The sequence below is a fragment of the Catharus ustulatus genome, chromosome Z, assembly GCF_009819885.2.
Source record: "Catharus ustulatus isolate bCatUst1 chromosome Z, bCatUst1.pri.v2, whole genome shotgun sequence".
Classification (NCBI taxonomy): Eukaryota; Metazoa; Chordata; class Aves; order Passeriformes; family Turdidae; genus Catharus; species Catharus ustulatus.
Window position 1 is genome coordinate 12612856 of NC_046262.2, and position 21470 is coordinate 12634325.

A 21470-nucleotide genomic window follows, 5' to 3' on the forward strand; every position below is an offset into this window, starting at 1 on the left:
AAACAAACAAACAAAAAAAGCAGGAAAAACCTGGTATTGGGATTGTCACAGTTTTGATTCTTAAACCACTGATTTATTTAGCAAGATTTTCCCACAAAAGGATATTTTGCACAATAAATTAAAAATGGTGTGTCACTGAGAAGTCATAAAAGACTGGATTCTGTTTGCATTTCCCAGTGCACACTTAATAGACCAATCAGTGACAGGATGCACAGGCTCGAGATTGAAACATCTTTAAAAATTATTCCAGTTTCTCCTGCCCTTTTCTTCAACCCCAAGGACCTTAAGTTCAAAGGCAGACATTTGTAATAGGGAATGGGATTCTAATAAGCAGCTATTGGAAGACGATAACTCTCAAATTCCCAGGGAGGAAAAAACACACTAAGCTTTAAAGTGACCAATTGTGGGAAAGAAGAATGAGCTACATTAAGTAATTTGTTTTAATAGGTATCTGTTTCTGGAACATATGTCTGAGTCTTGCATGGTTACACAGAGAAGATACACAGTGAGTCAATATATTTAAGAAATCACTAAAAGGATGTTTTAGGAGAATGCCCAGGAAAGAGGAATTACTAGTTTCTTTTGCTGTAATTAGCTCCCAAGGAGCTTCTGCCCTGGATGAGCATCTGCTGTTGCTACAAGTTTAACTGTTTTCTTTACTTGACTGATTGGTAAATGAACGTTTGCACTTACAGATCTTACTCTTATTCTCCCTAGTCATGGACTATACTAGAACAAATGTAAACCTAAACTGATAGAGACAGGTAGAGACAGGGGTTGAATATTCATATGGCAATAAACTCCTTGGCATTCCAGATCATGAAAACACTGGGCCAGGTTCTAAAGAGGGCTTACATGGGTATGTTCTCATCCTTCCAGACTTGGTGTCTCCTCCATGAGCTGGCCTTTTCACAGTGAAATCAAACAAGTACAAGTTTGACTTCAAAACCAAGAGCCTAGCAGAACCCAAAGAGTCTCAAAATTTGAGATTTTAAGATTTGATATTTTGACTTTCCCAAGGTTAATAAACATGTTACATACATCCTACAAACACGACACTTCCTTCCCACGCATTTTCGAGTCTGCACACTACATTTGTCCCGCTGCTATTTGAAACATTGGCATTTAGCACTCTGATGGCATGGCTTCGACTGCTCAGTTGCATCATTGTGTAGGATTTTGATCCATAAGTCATATTTGTTATGCGTTGATCTTCTTCATGGACACAACAAAAGGTCAAATCTGAACCTACTGCCACCACAGGGTCCAGAGGAAACACTCCACTCTCACCAGGTTCGGTATCTTTTCCTAGTAGAGAAGGAAGAAAACAAACAAAAAAAAAACAAACAAGAAACCTCACGTGAACAATTTGCTATAAACATGGTGCTGATCAGCTAAAATGTGACTGAGAAGCACTCCAACACATACAAATAAATATTTTTTAGGTTTCATTAATTAGTGATTGCTTTATTTCTCTAATTAAAACAGTCCATCACCGTCTAATGCTCCTCTTCTGACCTTGGTTTAATTCTTATAAAGAAATAAAAGTCCATGTGGTTGCAAGGAAACAAACATACCAGGGATAACTTCGGTTGGGCTCCAGTCACTCCAATCCTTGGAGCCAACAAACTGTGTAGCATTAATGTAACAGCGAATCTTCACATAGTGTGATGTGCACTCCAGAGGCATATCTGATGTCCAGTTCCAAGAAAGAATGACATCTTCATGAGTCAGCTTTGAGTAGTAAGTAACCTGCAAAGTTTTTGCACCAAGAAATCAACCAAGATAGAGATTATGAACATCTGTTAATAATGACATATAATCTCCAAAGTGCCAACAGAATGGCAAATTAGGTGAAGTAAATCATAAAATCCTCATAGATATTGGAGAATTTTACCTAACTTTTAGCTGTGCTATGAATTTACCTGGACAAAAGCCTAAGTTGCTAAACAGCCCACCAGCTAGGCAGGCTGTCAGCCAAAAATACTGGAGGGCAGACATTTGAGGGAGAGCAGGAGGATTCCCAAGAATTTAAAGATGCATAACTGCATCCTGGGCTCCTCATAGGCAGTAAAGCATTCCAACTTCTCCAAAATAAAACTCTCCTAATATTAGTCTCAGGCTGCATATTTTATCTTTTCTCCATTATTAAAACTTACAGCACAGAGCTACAAACTAGCCTGGAAGAACCCTGGTTACAAAAAAAATAAAAAAGCAAGCTGAGCATTATGACTATAATCAGGTCCTGCAAAGCTCTACTATCTTCATCATCCCCAGTGTTTTTCAAGTGACCTCTCAGAACATTAGCAAGGGCAAAAACTGTACATATATTTTTCATAAAAGAAGGGACTTACTTGTGTGACTACTTCCATTGGTTCTTTCCGGAGTATCTGAATCTGCCAAAGGGCATCCAATCCATATGGGAAGACTGATCCATTATCACTCCACTTCAGATTTAATGTGGAAGTTGGAAAGTCAGGCATTAAACTGAGAATGTGTGGAGTGATGGGAACAAAGGCTTGAAAAAGAGGTGGGGGAGGGGAAAAAAAAGCCATATTCAGGTCATTAGTCAGCACCACCAGCCCTACAGGTGTTTAACAGCCACATCTGCTCTGAACTGGCTAGTAGCCACACAAACATGTAACTCAACCTCTGTAATTAGAACAAGGCTCTGTGGCTACTTGAGCGTGAGAGTTCTCAGGAAAGCACAGGTGCTGATGAATCATCAGGTAGCATTTTCTTTTAACACCTCAGCACATAGATGGGCAAGTAACTGATTGTGAATATGACTCTTCGCAACACACAGTAGGGAAGATATCCCATCTTTCCCAACCTTCCTTCAACATCACAGTGACAAAGGAAATATGGTGGCAGTCCTTGAAGTGTACATGAGAACACTTCTAGGCAGAAAGATAGAAAAACTTGCCCAAAAGAATTCCATTTTGTAGACCACTAGAGAAGTGGGTACTTGCAACAGAAGGGGAAGCAGTGGCAAAGGAAAGTAGAAGCACAGGACAGAAACAGCTCATGTGAGGTTCTGAAGACCACAGGGAAAGTGATTTTAAGATACAGGAAATATTAAAGTTACGAGATCCTGATGGTAGGGAGATCAAACAGAAGCAGCTCTTCTACAAATGTACTGTGGTGAAGCAAGAGGTTGAGAAACAGGGAAGAACCTTGATAATACAAAGGTTATGGGCAGTTCATTTGGCCTGGTGCAAGCTAAAACATTTTAAAAATATATGTGATACATCCAACTTCACTCCTCACCAAGGATCTGAGAGCCTGCAAAGTGTTCAGCACAATCAATACACTCTGCACAATAACCCATCATGAAGCTGTGAGGCTCATTGTATTGACCAAATATTTCAGAGTTGCATCTGTTTAAGTTCTTGAGCTGCTCTTGACTGTATATACAGAACCATGGCTAAGAAGTGTTACTGACATTGGAATTCAACTACACTGAAGGAGTAAGGAGGCAAACCAAAGGCAAAAACTAGACCAAGCATGGCCGATTGCATCACTGCCATCTTCTGTTTACCACTTCCTTCTGTGCCTGGAAGGAAGTGGGAAAAAGTCTAATTTACTTATGTATGTATATAAAGAATTTGTTTATAACTGCTTCCTAATTTTTAACTAGGACCAAAAAGGGCAAAGAGTAAGGGATGTAACATTGCCGTATTTTGTTTTCTTCCTCATATTCTGCCTTTCCTTCTTTTCTGCTATGAGCTATGAGTAATTCTTTCTCTTGAAGAGTTAGAGAACATATGGTGCATGGAAGTTTCACATGGAGTCAGGATATCAACATTCTACAAACAGGAATGCTGCCAAAGAAACCTGCAAGCATATACCCATCTAAAGAGTTGTTAAACATAGTATAAAGGCCTTAGGTACACACACAGGACGTGATACTTACAGATGTCTTTCTGGTGAATTACAAATTCTTTGGTAGCAGTTCCAGAGCTTTTGATTGTCACTGTGATAGAGCTCTCTGGGATTGGAATTTCAACCCTTCTCTCCTTAGTTTTAAAACACACTTGAGGTGTAAGGTCACTAAAGAGACAGGGAGGATTAAGCAGTTATTTCAGCTAATGGGAAGCTAAGGCAAGTTCAGTCCTATTCTTGCACATTAACAAAACAGAAATTCTCTGTAATAAACAGAAGTCTCCAAATCAAGTCTGTGAAGGAGTAAGACTTGCTTGGGCTTTGGTTAATCTCAGATTAATGGCATTCCTTCATCTTTCAAGTCACTTTTATTATAGTGGTAGGTCAGGCAGAACCACAGAATCATAGAATCGTTAAGGTTGGAAAAAACCTTTGAGGCCATCAAATGCAACTGGTAACCTTGCACAAGCACAATATTCACCATTCAACCATGTTCTTAAGTGCCATATCCACATGTTCTTTGAACACTTCCAGGAATGGTGACTCTACCACTTCCCTGGGCACTCTGTTCCAGTGCTTTACAACCCTTTTAGTGAAAAATAAAAAAACAATGAAAAAGAAATCTTACTATCTAATAAAACTTGAGGGCAACAAAAGACATGTTTCTGAAACCTAGTCACCATGATTCAACACTTCAAATAACAAAAAAACACCAAACCAAGCCCAATAGTATTGTCCCCTGACTTTGTGTTTCCTGACTCACTCTCCCTCCATTTGCTCTCAAAGTGAGGGCATATGGGTTGAAAGAGCAGGATTATCACCTGTGTCCACTTAGAACAAATTTTTCCACTCCCTTCTGCTGCTCAGCTCACAGAGCAAGAGCAAAAAGCAGGGCAGAGCATTCCTAAGATCTCAGGTGAAAATGTAGCCCGTGCTTCACATTCATGCAGTGCTCAGCACAATGTGAACTGGCTTTTGTCCTGAAGATGTAAATATATAAACAATAATGGATGGGTCAAGTTCCTTTGCTCATTATCACTGATATGCAACTAGAAAGGCAGAAAGTTTGGAAAAATCCAGACCTGCCTCTTGGGGGAATGATGGCAGGAAGGAAAGCAGAGAGAACAATGCCAGACTTCCTGCTGCGCGACTGTTACTCACTTATGAACTGGAACCGGACCCTGGAGCTCCCATCAGCTGGAGTCAAGAGCTTGGGTTGAACTCTAAGATTCACAAAAGACTCTGGGCTAGCAAAGGCCAGCTGAGACTTGAGTGCTCAGAAAGGCTGTTACTCCTCGGAACGGAGATATTATTAGAGGATGTTTGGGCAACTGAAAAACAAAACCTCTCCCTCAGGGATGTCTGCTCATCTCAGACTCTCTGCTTCAGGGACTCCAGCCTGTCCTGCTTTGCTAAGGAGAAATAGCAGCAGCTACATGATTGTTCTTGTTCAGAGGGCAGTACCTCATGAACTCTTCACTTCTGAACCCTGGCCACAGAGTCTTATATATGGTGTTTTTTAAATAGAGATGATAGCTGGCAATGCAGCAGGAATAATGAGACACAGAAAATCAAGCATGTAGGTGGACTAAGTGCAGCCAAGCTCTGGGACCCCAAGGAAAAGTCTGGGCTGCCTGCAAAATTTACAGGAAAAAAAGACAGTACAAATATCTGGACTGGGGGCAGGATCAAGATGCAGAATGGATTTGAACTCATCCCCAGCACATGATAAGTATCTGGCAGATCCACAGCATGGGGAATTGAACATGTAGTTCTCATTACTGAAAAAACACACGGAAGATTTAAGTTTTTTTTAACTTTTCTCAAAATTCTCAACTTGCATTCACTTCAGAAAAGCTCTTTCAATTGTGAAATAATTTCTACGTTTCCTTTAATACAGCTTAAAACTTATAAAGGTTGTAAGGCAGTTGCTGAGAGCTTGTTCATGTTTGTCCACATGAAATCCACGTGAATGTCAAAACTTGTGTCATATACTCTACTATTTTGGCCCACAGTATCAGGATTCAACGCTTCCAGCCCTCATTTCCTCTTGGACTGAACCTGTTTTGAAGATATCCCACATGAAAACTCTGAACAAGGGATAGGCAGACACACAGAGAAGGCTGAGTAAATAAGAGCATCTTCCAGTCCTTTGAAATCAGCAAGCAGATTTTGGCAGGCAAATTGTTAGCATGGAACAACTTTGCCAGAAACCCTGCCATTGCCTGAGTTAACAGGGCCTAGGGGGAGCACCACCCAAGAAAAACTGGTGGGGGATGCAGGGAAACAACAGCATCACAATTTCCATGGGCAGTGACTGAGGAAAAACTATGCTTTCATCATAATTTGGTACTTTTTAACCAGGTATATGTGGAGACTTACTTGGTAGTGTAGCAAAAGTCAGTTTGTCCACGTCTTCCTCTAGAAGAGACATCCCAAGTACAGAGCATTTTTTGTAAATTGTGCGTTACACATTTCAAATTCTGGGGGTCCCCTAGAGAGCCTGAAATCACATAAGAAATACAGTCAAAAATAGCAGGTCAAAAATGAGCAACTGTGAAACAACTGCTATTTTTCACATCTGTAGCCATTCTTCCTACATTTTTATTGCATGCATGTGTGGCCAGTATTTTAAAACTGTTGAATGATTTGGGTGCCTGATTAGGCAGCCACAGACTCTCATATTTCCAGAGGTACCTGAGATCTGGTACCTGGTTTATACTCATATGTATAACAGAGGCAGCTGCCTCTTTCCACAATACCCATTCCTCGTCTAGCCTAATAAGCAGGCTTTGGGCCAATGGCAAAACCACAAGCTTTGATTTTAACCTAATGAGATTTTTGCTCTCCTCTATGTCATACATGGAGGGGAATTAATGACAGAAGGGCAGTTAATGATATGTGTGAAACAGCTGAAGAGAGCCAACACACACAGCAAAAAGGTTTCAATGCATACATTTAGACCAGTGCATATGCAGACTGCCAGCGGTACTATTTAAGAGAGGAGAATTTAACACTCAGTTTTTCACTGGTTTGCAAGATGTTGCTGGGTGCTGGAAAGTAGAGACCAGGCCTGGCACTGCCTCCACCCCTAGGATGGTGTGGGGCCATAGATGCGACAGGTTTTGAACATACAAAACATACATACACACAGTAGAAAAGCAGTGCAATTACAAGGTACAGAAGCTACAGAGAAAAGTAGTTAGTGAATTACATTGCAATAAACTTACCTATCTCTTGGCTATATATTAAGCTTCTTAAGCATAAAATAGCTAGTGCTAAAAGGCAGCGGAGGCTTGAGTTCTTCCACATTCTTCTACTGTTTGTTTTAAGAATAGCAGCTTTAAGCAGGAGTAAACGTCATCTTCTAACAAAAACTGGTCAGTTCTAAAATTAAATACAGAAATGAAAAAAAAAGACGAAAGTTTTAAATTCTGGACCTGGTATGCCACGAATGCCACTTTTTGTTTCATTTTGTCACGTTTTTTCTTCAGTAATGTTCCCAGGCATAGCAACTCCTTTTCTTTCATTTGGCAAACAAACCTCTTCTTTGTTACAACTACTCTTTGAGTCATGCATTTTCTGTAAGACATTTCCTCCAGAACCATAGACCACAGTTCATAGGCACTTTTCAGGACTATCTAATATGAGAACAAAACAGACATGGTAGACATTCCCCTAGGATAAACCTCTTCATTTTAGATGAAATGTCCTATCTACAGTATCTACAAAGATATTGTATATCATGAATGGAAATGTCCTCTGATTCATGTACACACTTAATACCAAACACACCATCTGTTTTCTTCTTTCCTCTACTCAATTTTCAAAAAGGTGTGATTTAAAGCTTTGGGATGCCCGAGACATTGCAGAACCAGATCTGATCACCCAGGATCACTGGTTCTATGCAATGTTAACTAATATCCCCTGGAGGAAAAATAATGGGGGAAAAAAAGTGAACCATTTATTTATCAATAAATACTTGTTGCTGCAACTACTGATTCTAGAGTAAACACTTATCTGAAATATTATGTTTAGCATATTCATTAAAGATTAACAACAGGTTTCTTGTTTTAAAAAGAGAAGCTCAGCTGTTCAGCAGGATTCTGGGAACACACTCAGTTCCACCTTCAGATTTTGTTCTCAAAAGGGAAAAACTGATGGAAAACCTATCCAAAAGTTCAATCAATACCTGGTGCATGGTTTCCCTGCTACCTGAAATCTTGAAGACATAAGCACCCTTCCAGAGACCATAACTCTAATGTAGCCAGAGGTCTTCTCTCAGCATGGGCTGGGTCATTTGCATGTTAGAATATGACCAAGCCTACCTGTCCTACAGAGCAGCTTCATTCCCAATTTGTCCACGCTCCTATTTTGAAAGGCTCCCGACCTTCACTCAGAAATATCTTCCAAAGCCAGATGAAGACCATCAGAAAAACAACTTTGTCTAAAAGCCTCTGTCATTTTAAAAGAAATCCCCCTCACACTGAAGTTGCCAGAGCCACCACATCTATGCTCCCTCACCGCTGCAATACAACCATGTATTTTTTTTAGTTTACTTTTTTGTTTGTTTGGTTTTTTTAAGGAATCTTCCCTTAGGGGACAGGTGGAAATTCATGAAATGCTCTTCTGTCCCTAACCAATCTGCACTGTGCAAGGAGAAACATAGCAGCACCATGTCAAATGATCCCAAGCTGCTCACAATAAGCCATTTCTGTCCTTTCTCTTGGTCTGCAATAATCAGGTTGAAGGAAAGGTTCAGGCAGCACAAGAGATTAAAGAAATGCTATGGTCAAGACCACTGTTACATATGAAGGGGCACCCACAAAGCTTAGTAATTATTTTAACTTCAGCATGTTCTCAAATCACTTGAAAACCTCATGAAACACATACTAATTTAAGCTACACTGCCCCCAGAGAGTATCTTTCATATATTCCTAATTTCCAATATCCATGCTGGGCAACTTGTTAAAAGCCAAATCAAGAGCAGATGACAAATCAAAGTTGACAAATCCAGGTAAAAATTAAACAAGATTCCATCAGCACATAAAATATAGTCATCTATGTGCCAAATTCCCCCTCTGGATTCTGGTATTTTAGGGTATTCATATTGTATTTCTCCATGTCATATGGGATGCAAACTCCAGGTTTAAATTTTGCTCACAAATCTCTAACTTAGTTAAAAACGTGAAGACCACTCAGACAGGTCTGGGAGTGACTTAAATAAAATGACTAATTTCTATTTCAATCTATAAAGTATATGCAAATTTTATCTGTTTCTGAGGACGTCTTCAAAGGCAATTTCTGGCTTGCAGAAAAATCCAAACCCAAAATTTCAAGCTCTACAGAATAATCCCCTAATTGGGTGGCAAAGTCAAGGAAAGAATAAAAGGCGCTGATACCATTTGAAAGAAAGAGAACTGAGCTGTGATGTTAATTAAATCCCAAGCCTCTCACATTAGTCCCAAACCTCTAAACACATTACCTGTGTAGTTTTGTTCAAAACCTATTTGGTCATGCCATGTTTATGATGCAGAGTCAGAAACTATGTGTGTGTATGCGTATTTTCAGACAATCTGGTTTTCTGCACCTCTTTCAACACATAGCTTACTGAGTTGTCCTCCTACTTGCAGAAGTTTTAAGAGTAACATCACAGCAGTGCATTATAAGAAATCTGAGTCATACAAAGTTCTCCTAACTCATGCACAGTTTTAATTTCAGTTTCAGAGTCAGGCACAGAAGTGGACCTATGTAGTCTCATGCAGGGTATGATGAGAGTCTTGTAAACCACAATATTCATAACAGGAATAGACTCCCTAGCCCTTGTGTTCTTATACACATTTTATAACTTGCTGAAAAGTTGGCAATTAGAAGCCTCATGTCACATAATTAAATGGCATTAGTCAGGAGAAAAGATCCCCATTTATAGGCTTGTTTTAATTAAAAAATTACAAAATAATTGAAGTATTTCAAGTTTACTTCCTTGGGATGAAAGCTGCCTTCCATCAGTTCAAGACTAACTCAAACAAGGCATGGATATTTTTCCTTACCCTGAGAGATATGAAAAGCATGTTATCCTCTAGACAGAGGTACTGTTAGGAGAAGAGATATTTATTTAGGATAAGAGAGCTCAACATTGTCAGAAGGTAAAACCTTGACAATGCCAGTGGCCTGGAGTGCAACAAGAGCAGCTGTTACATTTCTAAACCTAAATGTCTTTACACTGCAGGTCTTTGTTTTTAAAAACAGTATGAGGGGGTTAAGCCCATTGTCTCCACCAGAAAAAGCTACAGGGATTAAACCACTTTTAAAAGCTGTCCATTTCAAAAAATATCAGCAATAGCACATCCCATAATAATCTCATTTCCTTGATATATTCATGTCACTTCACTGGCACTATCATCATTGTTCCCAATGTGCTTCACAACTATCTCTTGCTCCATTTTAAGTACATTACTTTGTCCTATCTCCAGCAGACAAAGAACAGTTTATCCTCTGCCTTGCAGCAACCCCTTACATACAATATGACTGATATCAGATGCCTAAGAGCTCCTTCCTTAAAAACTCCAATTTTTTTCACCATTTCCCAGTCTAAGTTTTTAGATCATTCCTGGAATAAACATTTCTCTGTGAACTAAAGCTGCTGTATCCACAGTTTTGAAATATCTCTACCCTGAGGCCTGAGCATTATCAAGAATAATGAAGGAACTTTCCTAAGGCGAACCTATGTGTTTACATAGCCCATGCTGTATTTGCTTTCTCCTACATTCAGACCTTGTTGACTCAATTTTTAGTGTGTGATCCAGCCTCAGATACTGTACAAAGCTGCCACGTAGATGTTTATTTAGTACTTCAGACTCCAATCTCATCCTCAAATAAATGGACTGCAAATCTCCTGACTAAGTGTGAGTGTGTTTGCACAGCAAATTCACCTTAAAGCCTTTGCCTGAAAAGGTCATTCTCTTCTGAAATTTTAAAATACAGAAACAGCCTCCCATAAATCTATGCTAAGTAAATAAAACTGTGGGCGCATACAAAAAGTATTCACATGTGAATTCACGCTGTAACAACAGTAAAGGTATGACAGGCTTCTGCGTAAATTGCCCTTTTTTAAGAGCAGCTACTACAAGCAGGATTCCATAATAACTGTTAGAAGGCACAGCGCATGGGAATGTCCTGACTTCTGCCCAGGGCCTTAGGTTATGCAGAGGAACTACCCATGCACCTGTGGATGGGAAAAAGAAATTCTGAATTTTTTTAATGCAGAAAAGACAGCAAAAGAACAGTGAGATTTAGATTCTTAACCACTGAAGCCAGCAGTTGGTGGCTGATATTTAAAAGCACTCAATAGCCAGTATGGACTTTTAAAGATGTTTTGATGCAGTCAGTGCATCTTCTAGTGATGATCAGATAGTTCAGAAAGGGAAAAGTACTCCAAGATAATAATGAGAAAATATGTAAGGACAGTTTTGCTTCAAAACTTATCAGATGTAAAGAAGGTTAAAGGTGCTATGATAAACTGAGATATTACCAGCCCACTTTAGACTTAACTTTTAAAAGAGGAAACCAGAAAATAACTGGTATGTCTCTTTCTGACTGTTATTATGTATTTCTTGGCTTAAATGGTTCTGTGTATCTTTTATTTTTTTAGCATTGCTGACCAAATGTTCAATTCTCATTTAAAAAAAAAAGTGGTTTTTTAGTCAGTTGTAACAGATTGGTTCTCTAAACACAAAAGTTCTGCAGAGCTTTGTTGTACTTTTGAGTTTTCTTGTCTCCGAATGTGCTTCATTGTCAAGTGCTAGGAAACCACTTCGAAAACAAACAAACAAAACAGCTAAAGAAAAAAAAAAAAAAATCAATATTCTTTCCAGCCGGTTTTCTGCCTGCAGCCTGATCTGACAGCCCCCAGATATGCTTTTTTAAAATGTCTATGAATTGAGGATTAGTTGCCAGAGTTTTCATATATCTATAATTCTGGTCCAGAAGCAGATACCTGAAAAGAAATGGTTAAAAAGTCAGCTTATACAAAAGGTTTAGGAAACTAAGTGGAGAAGTCTAGATGAAACCATGAAATCAGTAAAAACATATGTAGTAAATGCAAATGAAGAAGTCTCTTTGTCAATAAATTTTCTGAAGTTACAATTTATATTTTGCCTTCACAGCTAAAGGTATCATAATAATTTACCACCACATTGGAATATTAGAAGCTCTTAAGGAAAATTATTACATACCATACCACCAAATATTGTACAGAATGGAAAGAGGTTGCATTTCTGACAATACTAAACAGCCAACATCTCAAATACTGTCAGGCAGAAATGCAGGTGCTAAGTATGTGCCTAGATCAAGCCTTACTGGAAGAAAAATTACTCTGCTATTACTCTGCTCAGCAGGTAGAGAAAGATCATTTTACTTGTCTCTGCTGAAAAACACTAATTCCACCTTCAAAGTGAAAGAAAACACACTCACATCCAGGTAAAAATGCATATATCAAGTTACGCATGCTACTGCTGCCAACTGAAAGCTTCCAAAAAAATTCCCCTATCTGAAAAAAGCCACGCCAGAAGTACACATTTCTGGGAAACCAAGCAAATGGCCAATACAGCTGACAGTAAAGGCAATGAACACAGAAACAGAAGATGAACTGCCTTTCTTTTAGAACAGCTGATCCCACAGTCTTAGTCTTTGACTTTACAGCTAGCTGAGTAATAAAAATAATAATAAAAAGAAAAAAGAATTAATAAGATTAATTTGAGGGAGAGGGAGTTTGGCTGTTTTCCAATTCTTCCACCTCCTTGAAAAAATGTTTCCAAAGTTGAGACAAAAATCTCCAGTAATCTAGCTGCAGGCTTTCCCTCTCTGCTTTATAACATGGCATCATTCCACTTTACAAAAGATTTGCAGGACATGAATCACCAAAACTCGTTTATAAACGGAGACTGAGTCCCATTTGGGAATCTGGCATTCCCCAGTTCTGAGGAATTAATTTAAAAATCTGCTATTTCTCTTTCAGAAAGCTGATAAAATAATTCAAGTTTCCTATCTGCACCAAATGTCTTCTAATCTGCAGCGGAAGAAAAGAAAACAAAGACAGAGTGTTAATATATTATTCAGTAAATGTGCAGAAACACACAAGGTCGAACTTTCAGTCCTATGAGACATTTGTTTTGTTGAGGTCTTTTTCCTGTCAAGCACAAGAAGAAAAAATTCCCTCCTCACTGCTTCCTCTAGCTGCCAAACAGCAGCATCACCTCTGAGATGCTGGAAAGCCACTGCAGTTAATCTCACAGGCATCCCAGCCTGCTTCTGCTGGGAGATGTGAGAAGTCAGCAGACGACACAAGCTCAACCCAAGGATCAACACTTCAGCATTTCATTTTCAAAACTCCTGCTCTCAAGCACCACCTACACAGGCAAGCATTTTAGCAAGAAATTTTACCAACACGGGTAAAAGTGTACCCCAGATGGAGTTAAGTATGTAATCTGTCTCAGCTTCTAAGGCCAACTTGCACTGCACCTGCATTCCAGTATTTAGTTCTTCCTTTTTTTTTAATCTGATTCCAGGACTGTCAGACACTATGGAAATACAAATAAACAAGCTGCAGACTGGGAGAGCTGCAGGTAATTTCCAGGTGCTGATTTGCATGAGAAGCACCCTTACCTGGCAAAGTCATGAGATGACAAATTCATGAACAGGCACCACAACTCAACGATGACTTTACAAAAGCGTTCAGTACCTGGTGGACAGCACAACATACACACATACTGACCCTCAGAACTTGCCTTTTGAAAGAAAGTATGTAGCAGAAGCAGATATGAAACACTTTCTATTTGTACAATGTATACAATTTTGAGATGGATTTGGAAAGTACAATGGAAAACTCCTTCACATTACCCACGTAAACGAAAAAACTCCACTAAACAAGAACAAGGTAGAGACCATTGGGAAAAATACCCCTGCTGGGACCGATGAGCTGGAAAGAAAAAAGCACAGTGATACTGAAGAGGTGGAGCAGTCAAGCACAGCAGTGGACTGCAAGGGCAATACACAGCAAAGAAACTGCAGGAACTGATTTGTTTTTCTAACACAATCAAAAGGTAAATTATTAGGCAACTTTTCTTATTTTTCAAGCAAAATACGCATTTTTCACACTTTGCCTTTTGCTCTCTGATTTCTATTAAACTGTATGCTAATTTAAAAACTCTTAGTCCTACTGGGTAATTTTTTCATGCATTGTTCAGTGTACCCCACACAAGACTAGTTTCCAGACATTGCATTTAATGTTCCCCGTGAGATCCCATGAGATTTTCAGAAGAATGAAGACACTTTCAAAGGAAAATTGGGTGTCTCACTCCTGATTTTGGAAGTCCTTGACATATCGGTTAGTCATCAAGTACATGTTTAAATATAAGCACACCATGACTACTAGGAGCACAGCACTGCTCTCCAGATGGTAAAAAAAAAAAACCAAACACTTCTGAGAAACACAGTGAACCCGAATACTACCAAAAATAGACTAAATATGTTTCGGGATATTTGCAGGCCTGTTCATGATTTATTGTTGCTACATATTAGGACAATATTATTATAGATTACCCCTAGGCTTTATTAGACATCAGAAAAGGCACGCTAGAAAGGTTTGGACTGCAATACAATAAAGGATGGCTTCACACTGCAGACATTTCTTCAGCAGGGTTTCTTCATCCAGCGGCTAAGTTTCACCAAGTTTGTTTTGTAAGGATACAGTACGCTGAGATCTCACCTCCTCATCCTGGCTGAAGTGAACCTGAGCAGTGTGTTCAAAGGTTACTGCAAGGGTGAGGGGACATGCATTATCACATAAGCCCAGCTTCCTTAGGAAGTAGCTCAAATTAACAAGCACAGATTCTTCTGCCACAGAGGTGCAGATGGAAAACATCTAATCATCTGAACAAAGAACAAAGCAAAGGGGTGAAGGTTAAGGAGCACTTCTGGCCAAAAGAGAATTTTGGATCTTCTAGGTTATTATGCCGTGCAGGAGAAGGAAACAGCTCAGAGTCATTTGCACACTTGTGTTCTAAGCCATTCAAAAATTTTCTTGATACTTACTACAACTGGCAAATTAATACTGTATGGAGACGAAAGATGTACTTTCATAAATCTGATTCAGCTACAAGCATTTCCTGATATGCTTGAATTTGGTGACCTCATGATCGACATACTTCCTTGAATTCTTGTGCTTTACAACACAGCATGGAACAAGCACAGTGAGCAAATGCACACAAGTCTGATTACTAAAAAATACCTCTTACCATGACTCCAATGGCTACCCACTATGACTTTTCAATACTTAATACAGGTGCAAAACATAGAAAAAAATGCACTCATTTTTTTTCAGTACATAAACCAAAGGTCTAATGAAAACACACAGAGCAGTTTCCCACTTCTCCAGTGCTTATTGCATTTTATTACACATAACTGGAAAAAAACATAATCCAATTCTTTCAAAGCACACTTCAGTTTTGGAGGATACTGTTAGCTGCTGCGTAGTTCTCAAAACAGCCCATCTTCAGAGGAAAATGTCATTTGCCCGTATTGCCAACTGCACTTTACTCAGGTTCAAGGTCAGACCACATCATTCAGACTTTACAAAGACTGCAAAATAAAATTGCTATTCCTTAGAAGAGTCATGTTATCTGCATAATCCTGTCCCTGCCGATTCTCTTCAGCTCATACACCCTTATGAACTCACAAACATTAAAGAAGTTGACCTCATTAATGAGAGTTTATTTTCTTTTATCTGGAAATGTCAAAAGATTTATTTTGAACTGTATGACCTTTAATCTTCTTTCCATCACAGGAAAAGCCTAATTAGTTTTATAAGAGAACACTGATAATTACCGCAGCAATTCCAAGTGAGTTTTTAAAAAAAAAAACTAGCAATGACCCAAGGGTTGGAATCCTTCATTGTTTACAATAAAACCTGTGGTAATCAAATTATTTTTAAGGTACCAGGAACCAAATCCAAACCAATCTCTTCATGTGTACAAGGAGCACATAAAAAGATCAAATGCTGAAATGTAGCTTTCACATTAAATAATATATTGAGACTAAAGAGCAACAGTTATGTGATATCCTTTTAAAGTGAATGTAAGGAATGAGAGCCACTTACGAGAAATAAATTGATTTTTTTTACTAATCAAGGAAATGGGCAATTCCTGAAACTAGATCTATATTTTCTGACAAATTCCTGTTGTACTAATCTTTATTGAGACTAAAAGCTCTCATGACCTGTTGTAGTTCCTCTCTTAATAAGTACCTGACAGACCACATGAAGACGTACTGCAGCACGCTATCATGTATGACCACCCTTCCTCTGGGGTGGGCAAACACTTTCCTCTCTCCTCTGCACACAAGTGGGGCCTCAATGCTGTCATTCCCCTTCCAATCTTTACAAAGGAGAAGGTCTACAGTATAGTAGGACATTATCAGAACAAGTCACTCCATGTGTAATCACATAGCAGTTGTATTTCCTCTGTTTATTTCCTTTACATGTTGTTTTAATTGTACTTTTTCCCCCTGGACTTTTTCACTTACGCATATATGCATGCATATCTCTCCTTTTAAGGCGGCCAAGTGAGGGAATCAAGTACTCAACAATACAAATATTGACTTCTACAGTTAACATTTATCAGATCTGGTCTCTTTCCTAATTAACTCTCAAAGACACAGAAATTAATATTAACAACGCACTTCGCACACATACATGGACTCACTCCCATGCCTACTTATGATACCAGTATACTCCCTCATTCTCTTGCTGCTCACAGCTTCCACTGGAGCCAGGGGCCCAAAAGACATGCAGGACTAATCCAGCTTTCTGTGGGCAACACTACTCCTCCTTTTCTACTCTGCTCCTCTCACAGAGGTCCCTGCAAAGGGCTTATGGTGCACTAGTAGATCTTGCAGCAGCACAGCAAACCACTGATTCTTTCATGTTATCCTTTCTACCCATCTAACAGACTTTGATGCTGCCAAGAAATACACACCTCACTCAGGTTTAGTGTGCTCCTTCACGCTATCCCTTGTACAAACACGTGATCCTTAAGTGTATCACCCTAATTGAAAGAAATCGCTTACTGCAATGCCGATAATTTAGACTGATCATTCAGTTTAGCCAGAACATTATCTAAAAAGAAAACATGAAGGAAATTTCAAATTTTGTTTTCAATTTTTGCTAAATGACTGCAAATAGAATTCAAACATAGTCTGAAATCTCTCAGCCACAAAAAAGACGCTAAAAATTTGAAAGCTTTTCAGAATAATCTAAATTAGAAGTTTATATTTTGTCTGTTGGCTGGGTTTTTCTATCTTAGAAAGTTTCTTTATTTTCCTTGATGTGAAAAAGCTTAGCAACCCTTTCGGTGTTTCATGGAGGATCACAGAATAGAAAATACTGCTATTAAGTACTCCAAGTACTATACTATTTAAGTACTGCTATAAAAATACTTTGAAGGGCTGTTGTCCTGGTCTCAACAGGGATAAAATAGTAAAGCAAACTCTGCACCATTAAAATAATGATGAGAAAAATAAACAAAGCAATGAAGATACAAACATTTTAAAACAATACACACAATAGCTAGGACCCATGATTTTTACTGCTGTAAAATAAAACAGTGCTTTTCTGTAATTTCTTCTACAAGTTAAGAAAACAGAGAATCGAGGTCCTGTAAATAACCCACCAATAAGTGCTGAGACAGTAGCATCTGCAAGGGTAGTGATGCTGCACCTCATTTAAAATTTAAAGCAGCTCCTACAAGATTGAGACTGCTACTAATAGGACACAGAATGAGTCAGTTCCACAAGTCTCTTCTGACATGATTCAAAAATGAGAAAAGTAAACAAAAATTTTCAAAGCCACATCTCATATCTTCACTTTCACATGACCATCATTTTAGCATCTGTAACTTGCATCTGCCTCTTCTTGCTTAATCCTCCCTTGAAAGTGAGATTCACCTCCTGAAGTTCTCTTTTCCTGCTCTTTTCTGAAGGGTGACTATAAAAAAGAGCTGAGGAGAGGAAAAAACAACCTTGGATTTTACACACACAAGTCATTCCAACTTTTCTATCTACGCTTAACAGGATTCTTCCTTCCTGCTATTATTAGTAAATATCACAGTTTACTTTTCTCAGTATTGAGCTGGCAGATAAAGCACAAAAGAAGAAGGACTTTTTACTTATGAGCTTCTGACATTAATAAATTCTGTATACCTACACAGCTGAATGGAAAAACCTCTTCCTGTGGGAGGCTGCTCATCACATTTTTCATGCATTGTTGCTGATATGTTTAACTTTTTTGTTTCACAAGTCAGCAATGAAGCAGCTATTGTTTCCAAAGTGCTGAGCAAGTCTGAGTGCGGGAGCAAGAGATGTGCGACAATTCTCAGTGGTTTCTCTGGTGGCTGCAGATGGAGGTGGCCAGACATGGGGGAGAAAAGGCAGGAGCAAGGGGAACCTGAAGAGCTGGAGAACTGGAGAACTAAAATCTGGGTGTAGTTATGTAAATCCTACATTCTGTTTCAGTTTATTTTTAGTTTCTATTCCACTATTCTATTCCTTAAGAAAAATTCTGCTCTTCATGAATTTAGTCAGGTCTCTCCAGACACACAGCACACAATGCACAAGGCCAAGCATATCCTTACAAGTTCACTTGTCTAAATCCAGAGACTGGCACAACCTTAATTTATGAAACACCAACACATCATTTTTTTTCCTCGTGTGAAATACTCTTCTACAAAAGCTTGTGCCAGTCTTACCATGAAGCAAGTCATTAGAACTCACAAATTGTTATTTGCTATACAAATAACACCACCTCAAACAGCTTTGGAGAGTACTCTGCTTTTCCCATTTCTGCAACTTCTCACACTAAAGAGCCATTCACAGAATCTGCACACAGACTATAAATGTAAAATGTATTTAGATGCAATACAATTGCCTCAAGATGTAAATACTTTACTTTAGAATATTATATACAAAAAAATATTTGTAAACCACAGTAGAAGAGCTTAAAAAGATCAGATACTATGTAGGTATTAGGAATACAAGTGACAAATACAGTAATTTCATGATTATAAGCCGCACCATTTTGACTAAATTTTGGTACGAACCCGAAGTGCGGCTTATAATCAGGTGTGGCTTATATATGGACAAAGAACGAAAAGTTGCTGTTTTAGTTTGGAGGGACAGGTGTCTGCTGAGAAGGCAGGAGTTTCTCTTTGAAATGGAGGATATAAACCCCCTCCCTCCAAATTATTATAAGTTTGAATCAAGGGGCTTTCAGGCAAGATATGGGAATTAGGAAATTACAGTTCCTTTCTAGGGAATCAAAATAGAATACACTACTACAAAGAAACAAACTCCAAACCCTGACAAAGTCCAGAGTACAACCTGACAACCCTGTCAGGCAGGGTGTTGGTAGCAGTCCCATTAAATGGTGACTGCAGTCCCCTTGCAGTGACAGATGTGATTCAGTTGGAGCAGTGCTCCTGTACAAGGTGCAGTTTCCCTCCGGAGGTCCAGTGGTGATGTGGAGAATCCAGTTTTCCTCTGGAGTCCAGTGGAGAAAGAGTTCCCTTAGTGTCCCAAAAACCTCTGTTTTCAATTTTGGTAAGAAATGTTGGGCTCTTCCCCCTGCTGGAGCAACTTCCAATGGGATGCAGTAATTTTATCAGTCCCACAGTGGGACTCAATGGCCATTAGCAGAAAATGACTGGCTGGAGGAAGGATGGGTTGTGAAAAAGATAAGAACAATGCCCTGCCTGGTTTCAATGGATGGTCCATTAGCAGAATATCTGCTGTTGAGATAAGGATCACTGCCCCCACCCTCAACAGATGGTGATAGAATAGATACCTTTTATCACACTCTGTATTGTCACGTGCAGCTTATAATCAGGTGCAGCTTATATATGGACAAAGAATGAAAAAGTTGCTGACACCTGGAAGTGCAGCTTATTATTTTGTCCAAATAAGAAAAATTTAGAAAACTAAAACCAACCAAACCAAGTGACTATCATTAAATATGGCAAAAAATTAATGGTCACTACTTCAAAAGAAGAGATCAAGTGGAGACATATTTACCAATACTTCTTAAATTCTTAAAGTGATCAACTCATCAAAAAGCTAGGTTTTGATTGCAGCTCTACTCATCTTGGTTCTCAGGTCTCATGAAACAAGCTGCTAAATGCTACTAGAGACCGTCTGTGCCCTCTGACAAGAGGGTATTTCACAGCCGAGGAGCACTGCTCGTGACTAAACCACTGTAGATTTATGCAAGATAGTAAGCCTCAGTAACCACATATATACACATACCACTCTGGAATTTGCAAACACATAAGTATATGACTAATTCTAATTTATGAATGAAAGAATGCACAAACTCACATTTGCACTGTGCATCTGCAGGAGCCCGACTGCAGGAGCTCTTAGTCTTCAGTACAGGAGCGAGGAATGCTGAACTGGGCAGTCATATGAAGCACCTGAATTTGAAACACTCAGTGCTAAGAATGTTACACTTGAGGGTCACTCAGAAAAGACGTGAATTATAAGTACACGTTCTGTGTTTGAGTGCGTGAAGAGGAAAATTAACACTATTTGCTGAAAGCCTGTTAGTGACCTAATTCTATGGCAACTATTGTAATGCTGAGTGCTTGCTCTCATTTCTGTCTGCAGTAATCACTGCCCAAATTCCAACCCAGAGCTACCTACTGATTAGCAAGCATTCATACACCAGAGCAAAAAGATAGCAGACAAGAATCTAATGTTTTCAAGGATACATTCTTTGCATATTAAACACCAGCTGCACCACTCATTAGTCTGAAATATGAGGAAGGAACTGGAAAATGTTCCATTTTCAAAGTATCAGTTATCACAGCTCAAGCAAATAAATCCATAAGAGATATTGAAAATAAAAGTCCTAACAACTTCTTCTGTATGGATCAACTACCTTACACAAGCTGTTGATCTGAGAACACAAGAGAAAAACTAGCCATTCATTAGCAGTGGAAATAGTTTCATCCAGGACAAAGTCGATTTATACTCAGGATCAAATTATTACTATGAAACAGTTTGGGTCTGTTGTTGCAAAGTCTAACACAATGCAACCATTTAGTTCAGAGAGGTACTTGGTCACAGTTCTCAACTACCTACACAGAGAAAGGATTTAAACTTAGCCCACCATGTAAGAACATGAGAGGAAATACAGTAGACCTCCACTGAAAAGAGAACTTTGTGAGAAGTAAAACTAATTAAGTATTGGCAAAAGTTTTCAATGGGAGGAATGAACTGATTGAAATTAAAATAAGATTGGATGCATTACCAAAAAATTCTAAATATGGGGTTCAATGCAATACATTAAAACCTTCAGCTCACATTACTCCAATGTCAGACTAGATTGGTACAAATCATGCACAGATCTCACTTTAACAAGGATATTAATGGTGAAGGAAGACAATATGCAAGGAACAAAATACAGACTTTGAGGTAAGACTTAAAATAAGAGTCACATAACATCTTGCTGGATTTACATCCAGACTGATCCTGTCTTT

General features: G+C 38.8%; 1 protein-coding gene across 3 annotated transcripts in view; it reads right to left on the reverse strand.

Annotated features, from left to right (window-relative positions):
* LIFR (LIF receptor subunit alpha) overlaps positions 1 to 21470 on the reverse strand; it is a 53786-nt gene that overhangs the window by 25752 nt on the left and 6564 nt on the right. For all 3 annotated transcript variants that reach the window (XM_033085410.1, XM_033085411.2, XM_033085409.2), the window contains exons 2-7: positions 7116 to 7272; positions 6268 to 6388; positions 3917 to 4053; positions 2355 to 2518; positions 1578 to 1752; positions 1042 to 1308 (exon numbers count right to left, since the gene is read on the reverse strand). In XM_033085410.1, coding sequence (XP_032941301.1) covers positions 1042 to 1308; positions 1578 to 1752; positions 2355 to 2518; positions 3917 to 4053; positions 6268 to 6388; positions 7116 to 7197 — 946 coding nt within the window. In that variant the 5' untranslated portion in view covers positions 7198 to 7272. The remainder of the gene's footprint in view (positions 1 to 1041; positions 1309 to 1577; positions 1753 to 2354; positions 2519 to 3916; positions 4054 to 6267; positions 6389 to 7115; positions 7273 to 21470) is intronic.